Here is an 8,553-nt window from a genome sequence, read left to right on the forward strand (position 1 = left end):
ATTAAAATCAAATAAATAAGTTTACAAATATAAAAAATAATATCATAAAAATGTTACGATATTTTTATGTATTTAATTTGATTATATGATATTTAAATAAATATTTTTTCATATATATATTAAGATAAAAATTAAAAAATTAAAAAAAAATCAAAACTTTATTATTGTTAAACTTTATAAAAGGAGTATAATTGTTTTCTTGAAAAAAATTAAAATACTTATAAACTTTGGTTTGAAAAAATAATTTATAAAATTATAAATTTTGGTTTGAAAAATAAAGTATATAAAAACAATTTAAAATAAAAAAAAATAAAGAAACTCAAATTTTAATGATTATTTTATCAATTAATTTTATTTTTATTAGATTAAAAATAATTAAATAACAAAAGATAAGTTAAAAATTACAAAATATATTTTACATTCACGTACCAATCGAAATATGTTATTCCACCAAAATTCACTGAAACAAATTGAAACTAATGAAAACAATCAATATTACTCGATACCAAATTTGATATAAAAACAATCAATATTACTCGATATCAAATTTGATATAAAAAATTATCCTTAAATATATTGTATTTTAATATAATTGAAGAATGCCAATTAATATGACTATACTAAAACAAAATTAATAATTATAATTATGAATAATTAAATAATTTTTTATATATAATTTTTAAAATTTACATATAATAAATTTAAATTTTAAATATCAGAAATTGAAATTTTAACTGCAATATTTATTTTAATATAAGAAAATGATAGCCAAGTGTTTGTTTAAGTGTTTTTTTTTTTTTCTTAGTTTTGAAAAAAAAAAAATCTTAGCTTTAAGTGCACTTTAATAATTATGGTACAATGGAATATTATTAGTTTAAACCAATTATAGTCAAACCACAGGATTTGCGCTGCTTATAAATTATAATAAACTGCTTCACCTAAATGGCTGAATGATAAGGCAGAAACGCTTTTAAGCAAAGTTGGGCACAGCCACAATTTATGTTTGGTTTTTGTCAACATTGGACGTTATTAATTTTATCAATCTCATTTAAGATGATGATTTCACGTGTATTTGATGAATAATCAGCTTCTTAATTCTATTGAATATGAATATAGAAAGCTTTTTCATTCAATTATCCTAAACGAGTAATTTGCTTATATACAATTAGATTCCGGTAAAAAGAAAGATAAGTATTTTTCAATTTCCATCCATACTCGTATTATTTAGAAGATTTTGAAGTAAAGAAACAACTTTGGTTTAGTAGTTCTTTAAATAAGACTTAAGGTGAAAGAGTATTTGTAGTTATCGTTCATATGGTACTTTTAGTTCTTAATTTTTTTTTTTTGCAAAATAAATATTGAGAAAATTACAGCTAAAGTTGAAAATCTCAAAGTTTTTTTTTTAATTTTATTTTTTATCTGATAAAAAAATATTACGCATATAATTTTTTTTTAAATTTACAACCTCCAAATATAAACTGTTTTAAAATATAATCGGTTGAAAATATCGAAAATTCAATTCATGAATGAGTCATTTGAATTGTTCAAATGAGAACACAATCATATCATGTGGAAAGAATTTGAATGTCAGCATACATAATTTGATTTGGATAACATATGACAGGTCAATAATAATAAAATACAATCTAAAATTTTATATATTGAGCATATATATTTGATAGTTAATGTAATAATTTTTATGTATTGATAAAAAATATTACTATTAAATTAAAATAATATTTAAAAAAATCCCAAAGTTCAAAGGGATGGATGACCCACATGGTAGGTGCAAATCGGGAGAAGCACGTGAGAGAGGCAGAACGTGAATGACCAAATGAGGAATCGAGGATTGAGGTGGCAAATGGTGCAAGAGCAGTGAGAGGCTGAGAGCTTATAAATGCATGTTCCCCTGCCCTTCCTAATTGGGTACATCCCCTAGCATTTGCACGTGGAAACTGGGTCCCTTTTGGAGTCCCAGTTCGTGCCTTCTTGGTCATTTTTTCTCCTAACTCGTGCCATGTCCAGGTTAGGTCTGGTCTTGGGTTTCTCTTTCACGCTTATCTAACCCAGTTACTTGGCTAACGCAACCATTATCCACTAGTAGTTGGAAAATATTTCATATTTTTGCATCTTGATGAACCTAAAGAAAAAAATTTTCAAGTTATTTCAAATTTTCTTTTCTTTTAGTATTTTTTTTTTGTACATTACACCCAAATTGTACATCGACAAATAACAATCATTATCAAAACGAATAAATTTACCAATTAAAACAGTCTTGCATCAATAATCACAATTCTTTTAATCAATATTGCAAAACCAGGTGGGAAAAAAAATACACTATCCAAAAAACATAAATCCAAGTATTAAGAGTAGGGATATTCATAATTTGATTTTAATTGAATTAATCTGAATCAATTTAATTGATTTAATTAGTTGGTCATTAAATTAATTTTGATTAGTTAATAAAAATAATTTAAGAAAATTTTCAATAAAAAATATATGAAATATATTATTTTATTTTATAAATTATTAAAATTTTTAACATAATATTTTAATTTTTGAATATTTTATTAGATAATTTTATTTAATTTGTTTAAATATAAAAATTAAAAGTTTAAAATATAATTTAATTTAAATATATTTATTTTTTGGTTAATCAAAAAAATTAATCAAACATATTAAATTAAATTAAATTGATTAATTTTTAAAATTAATAAATTTAATTTGATTAATAAAAATAAAATAAAATAATTTTATTAATTTAATTTTAAATAAATTGATTCAAAATTAATCGAATCTATGAATAAACACTTTTACATAAAAAAATAACTTTTATTAGCAATTAATCTAAAAATGTGAGAATTTTTACTCCAAAGTCATCCTCATTATCATAACAAAAATAAAAAGCTTGAAACCAAAAAAAAAAATAAATAAATAAAAAGCTTGTGCGGCCAGCAACTGATGCATATGTATCAAAATAAATAATTATTATTGGGAGTAATTATATCTTAAGCAAGTAGGAAAATGATCGAAGGAGATAGGAGTGGAAAAGAGTTTCCTTGAGAATTGTCTAAGGATGGCAACGGGTCGGGTCGGAACAGATTTTTGTTCGTCTCGAATTTGACTTGATTTTAAGTATATAATACACGAATATGTATCCGATCCGATAATTTTTTTTATTTTTAATACTCGAATCCGACCCGATTTGATCCGATATTGTATAAAATCAAATCCGATTCGATCCGATTCGAAATTAATAAAATATTATTTTAAATAAAAATATAAAATTAAATAATATAAAAATATATATAATTAAATAAAAATTAAAAAAAATAATTTTTTTATATATATCGGGTCGGACAGGGTCGGGTTTGCTTAAAACCCGACTCCGACCCGAACCCAAATTTTTTTTTTTACTCTATCCGATCCGATATCTAATTTTTTTTAAAAAAAGACTAACCTTAAAAAATTAGATCGAATCGAAACCCGACGAGTTCGGGTGATTTTGCCCTCTCTAGAATTGTCCCTCTTAAGAGAGGATTCAGAAAAGGAAAATCTTTTGCGGACTGTAGAAGCAACAGAGGCGGCCACCCTTGAAGCTGTAATGCCTGCCCGGCCCAAATTTCTCTTTTCATTCTTCTTATTTTATTTTTACTTTTTTGCAAATGAGGGAGGATGGCGGATCGAACTCAGCTAACATGATTTTTAATTCGTCTTTTAACTACATAATTTTTATTTTTTTTATTATTTAATTTAATAAAGGTAAGAAAGAATCAAATACTAGAGATGATTTTAATGAGATAACTTATAACGTTTATATTCTTAAAGATCGATTTAAAAATTAAAAAAAAATGAAATAAAAACCTTAAGACTTAAGAATTCAATATAGATTATAGATACTTAGATAGAACTATTTATATTTGTGTGATGGAAAACTATAAGTTTAAAATAAAAAGTCAACATAAAAGATTAAGATTAATCTAATAAACTTGAATTAAATTGATAATTAATTATCCATTCAAGATATAACAAGTTAATATTTTAAATACTTATCTTATAAATTGTTGGAAGTGGTAACAATGAGATTTTAAATTTATTTAATATGTCAACTCGATTAAAATAATCAAAATATTTTTACTTATCAACTAAATTAACTTAAGAAAAAAAAAGTTTATTTTACTCTTCCAACATTAAAATATAAAGAATATTATCTATCACATTTTTTAATAATAATAATAATATTTCTAATTATCTTTCAATAATTGCGCTAGAGAGTGCACGCGCACACAATAGTGATGACAAACTGTGAAATCGATATAACATCAGCCCTATCAAAATCATTTGAGTAAAGAATAGAACTATCAACCAATTAATAAGCAGATAAACGATACATACTATTTTTATTGGAGCTGAGAAAGCAATAAGATAGAGATAAAACAGTTAGGCATTAGATTTGGATGGTGGAAATATAGGATAAACTGAGAAGTATGAACACAAACTTTGTCAGGCATCATCACTGTTAGAAAAAAAGCTTGGAGAAAGTCACTGTCTTTGGAGGGACATCAAACATTAGGCCCTTGGTCCCTCGTAAACTGTCCCATGTGAAAATTGGATGGGAAGGGCCATAGCGGATAGACAGAGAATAATAATGCTTTCTTGACTATTTTGAAGGCTTATTCCTCACGTTGATCTTTTTGCACAGTTTTGTCAATGTCTATACACTTTCTTCTCACTGTGTTTATATCAAATCTTTCTTCTCATTTTTTGGAAATTATGTTTGGTCATCAGTCATCACTGATCACATACATAAACTTGAGCTTCTGGGTAAAAAAATGCTAACCCTTTTATAGTTTTGTGCATTTGGTCTTACTCTCTGCCCCACAAATCATTACCACTGATGTACAAAATTTGCATTACAGTGCATTAGTTGTATGCGAAATTCACCAATCCTATGCCCCAACAGTGAGTTTTAAGAGATTTTAGAAGTTTCAAGTTTTCTGGGTCCTCAATTTTGAAGTTTAGGCCATTTGCCGCTTGAAGGTCTACAAAATTCAGGATGAGAACCTCATTAGAGGAGCCCAAAGCAATCTCAAAATCAAAGAAAGATTACCCGTCAACATATATCTCTTCCATTCAAATCATGATACCTAATCACCTCCTGATATAAATATGAAGTACTGGAAACAAACGAATATACAAAAACAAACAGAAAGAAATGGCAAGGCTTTATTTTCTGAATTTAAACATTCTGTTGGCTCCACATCCAGAAGTCCCTAACTGCTCTTAAAACCTAAAATACAATGACTGTCCTTCGGATACTCGTCAATCATATCTAACAACATAAAAGGCATTTCTTTCTCATAATCATATTCTGTAAACACAACTGTATCCTAATGTTGATCTTCCAAAATCATCACTTGATTTTCCACCTTGCACCAGAATTCACCAGTTTAATATAAGCATTCTTAAAATCCTCAAAGAACATATTCTGATTGTCTGCATATTTTGTGATCCACCTGTGGCGTCAGACAAGCACCGTTAGTTGAGTACAATAACAAATATTTTAAATGGATGCAAGTGTTCTTTTCCAAACAAACGCCCTCAGTCCTTGGTGCCCTTTATTGGCTTGCCGACAAGAATTGCATTAAATGTTCTTTAAAAAAAGCCCTAAACCCAAGTTAGGCTTAATACTAGTAACTCTATTAAAAGAAAATTTCAAGTGAGAGTATAACAACTAAATTGGCAATTTAAGAGGATTTTCAAAGACAAACCTTAAGCATTCGTCATCCTCTACAATGGCATGATCAGAAGGAAGCCCAATCATGCTTGACATTCCAGCTACATGCAAAAATATAATCAGTACAGAAATAACAGAATCACTTATGAGTCAAAATATAAATGTATCAGTAATTCACTAACTCAAAGTAAAAGATAAAAGTATTAGAGGGAAGAGAGAGTCCCTTGATGCTTTAAGCAAATGAAGGCCCAGCTCAAATCCATATGAAGGGCTACATGTTCCAATACTATCATCTTTAGGTATCATTTAACAGTATTATTTTTGTGAACAAGGGAAGTATACAAGGGCTAACAGTGCCTTCATAATCAGCATTTATAGAATATATTTGTATTTATTGGCAACTATCATTTGGAATATCTCTAGCATCAAGCATTTTTCCAAAGCCAATATCTTAAGTTTGTCGGATAGAAAACAAGGAAAAGAATACAAAGAAATAAAAGTATTCATATAAATATGAGTGGTGTTGAGTTATGTACCTGAAGACTTCCAGGGCTTCTCCAGAAGAATTTTGAAGTATGAGTTATCAAAAGCAACTGGACTTCCAAAACCTTTACTCCCGAGAGTGTGAGCCCCAGATAGAGCAACTAGTTCCTGTGTTCTGCAAAAAAGAAAACAACATACCATGTATCTCGTCAAACATGATGTTTACAATTAAGCCATGACTTCATTGATTTTAAATAGATAATAGCTATCAAAACTTCTTGCCTATGTCCTTAAGTTCTTGTGGGAAAAAAAAATCAATTTTCATGGGGAAGATCCATCCATTTGTGTTATAATGTCAAGATATCGTGGCAAAAATAAGCTATGTTGCTGATGATTAAAATCCAGCACAAATCATAGAAAATTGATTTATGGATATCCAATGGTGTTGAAAATGGAGCATGAAAATGGAAAAGGATGTTTGCTAGCTAAAACTCACGAGAAGCCCTTTCGCTGAAAACATTGCTTTAAGCCAGAAGCATCCAGAGATTCTTGGGGAAGCTTCCCTTCAGGATCTGGCTCCCTACATCGAATACTCTCCATCAGTAATGGGGCAGTAAAATCTCAAGTAGATACCACCAGATCTAACTAGAAATAAGTCAGTGCTCCATGTCAATACTGCAGAGAATTAAAAACTAAAGATTATTAGGTAATTCCGTAATAATTGCAGGTGTCCAGGTTTTATCTTGTCAAAACATCCTTGAAAAGTGAAAACCTAGTTGATCAGATATTAAGTTCTGTATTATTTAAGCCATGCCATTGTATAAGGTCAAAGCTAGCTGCTTACGCCGAATCTAGTCTGCCTAATGCAACATGGATTTTCGGACCTCCACAAACAGAAACTGCTTCAGCTCCACCCACAGCAATCATGTCTGCCCATGATACTAATAAAGGAAAAAAAATCCACAACATCTTAGCATGGTTACATACCATCCATTTCCGTCAAAACCTTTTCATCAGATGTTTCAGAAAGAAAAACCTGATTGTATTGCATCAACTTCTTTCTTTGCTTTCTCTAGAACCTAAACAACAATGTATCCACGTAAAGCTTAAGAACATAAGAGGAAAGCAAAAGCCAAAAGTACATATGTAGAAAGAAAGAAACAGAGAGAGTGCCTTCAGAGACTTGTTGAGGCCGGCATTTTCAGGCCTTTCGAGTTCGCAAATTATAGAACCATTCATACCACCTGTATTAACAATTAAAAATAATAGTAACTTCATTGTTTCAAAACTTCTAGTAAACGAGCATGCAGACAAATCAGAATTCAAATCGATCAAGTAACATAAACCCAAACTTAAATTCTTCTGAATTCCTATTACCAAGTAATTTGGCAAGTTTTGGTACCTGAATTTTCATCCATTTCAAAGGTTCCTGCATCATGAAATACTAAACGAAGAACACCGGCAGCCTTTCCCTTGGTTACTACTTTCCTTATCTCTTCCTTTATACGCAGATACTCACTCTGACCCGACCTTCAATATCAATAAAGAATATCGTTTACAATTGAAAATCTAAAAGCAAATTCGGAAAACCAAACAAGGACTTAGAACTTACTCAACTGCCTTAGCACTAACATCGTCGATAAATTCATGCAGAGGAAGAAGAAACGGCAACGTTGCTGTAAAAGCCAGCCCTCTCCTCCTACTCAAACTGCAATGATGAATTTTTCCTGTGATTTAAGACATTTTAAAAAGCAAAATTAGTGTAAAAGATTAAAAGTTTAATCCCACTTTTTCTACCTTTAATACCTGAGGTGTTGTGGGTGGTGGAAGAACAAGCTGTGAATGGCCTGGCGCGAGATTCGACCGTTAGGAGAGAGTAACGTCGTGAAACAGAGGGAAATTGGGATTTAAATTTAGATGAAGTGAAAGTAGAGGACGAAGACAAGGAAGAGGAACTCAAGCCTGCTGATGAACTCATCTTCGTCTGCGGACAGTTTCAAATGAGCGGTTCACAGAGTTTAGCGGAAAAAGGTTCAACTTTCGAGGTAAAGTGTGGTGATTGGCTGCGGCTGAGTTCACCAAGAGTAAAGGAAAGCCAAAAGAGTGGTCAACTAGTCAAAGGTTCCTAAACAATTTAATGCCGGCAAGGAAATTATTTGTTTCATGTCGGGGACAATCCGATGTTTATTCGCGGGATCACTCAGCTCCCTCTGTCCATTGATAATAATGAAAAACGTGAAATGTTGTTTTTTTTCTTTGCTTAGGCTGTTGGCCAAAGTCAATACGTTGGCCTAATTTGCCACCAATGGGGTTTTTGCATCATTTGATCTCGA

The 8,553-nt window shown here is 29.9% G+C and overlaps 1 protein-coding gene across 1 annotated transcript; it reads right to left on the bottom strand.

The window, feature by feature from the left end:
• Positions 1 to 5,194: 5,194 nt before the first annotated feature.
• On the bottom strand, positions 5,195 to 8,324 carry LOC111300438 (putative L-ascorbate peroxidase 6). The gene is made up of 10 exons (XM_022896068.2): positions 8,027 to 8,324; positions 7,833 to 7,947; positions 7,623 to 7,750; positions 7,394 to 7,464; positions 7,257 to 7,299; positions 7,065 to 7,161; positions 6,717 to 6,800; positions 6,274 to 6,395; positions 5,772 to 5,838; positions 5,195 to 5,516 (listed from the first exon to the last, which is right to left on the bottom strand). Exons 1-10 carry the CDS (start codon positions 8,196 to 8,198, stop codon positions 5,414 to 5,416), a joined length of 1,002 nt encoding a protein of 333 aa, XP_022751803.1. The 5' UTR covers positions 8,199 to 8,324; the 3' UTR covers positions 5,195 to 5,413.
• Between the last annotated feature and the right edge of the window lie 229 nt (positions 8,325 to 8,553).

The sequence above is a fragment of the Durio zibethinus genome, chromosome 18, assembly GCF_047325235.1.
Source record: "Durio zibethinus cultivar Kanyao isolate XHJ-2024 chromosome 18, ASM4732523v1, whole genome shotgun sequence".
Classification (NCBI taxonomy): domain Eukaryota; kingdom Viridiplantae; phylum Streptophyta; class Magnoliopsida; order Malvales; family Malvaceae; genus Durio; species Durio zibethinus.

Bases quoted from the DNA above. Each gene is read 5' to 3' on its own strand.
- LOC111300438 (XM_022896068.2), bottom strand. From the start codon at position 8,198: ATGAGTTCATCAGCAGGCTTGAGTTCCTCTTCCTTGTCTTCGTCCTCT. The intron at 7,751-7,832 runs GTAAGTTCTAAG...TTGATATTGAAG, and splicing joins GTTAGTGCTAAGGCAGTTGA to GTCGGGTCAGAGTGAGTATC. The intron at 6,396-6,716 runs GTGAGTTTTAGC...TCTTTTTTGCAG, and splicing joins TTTCAGCGAAAGGGCTTCTC to AACACAGGAACTAGTTGCTC.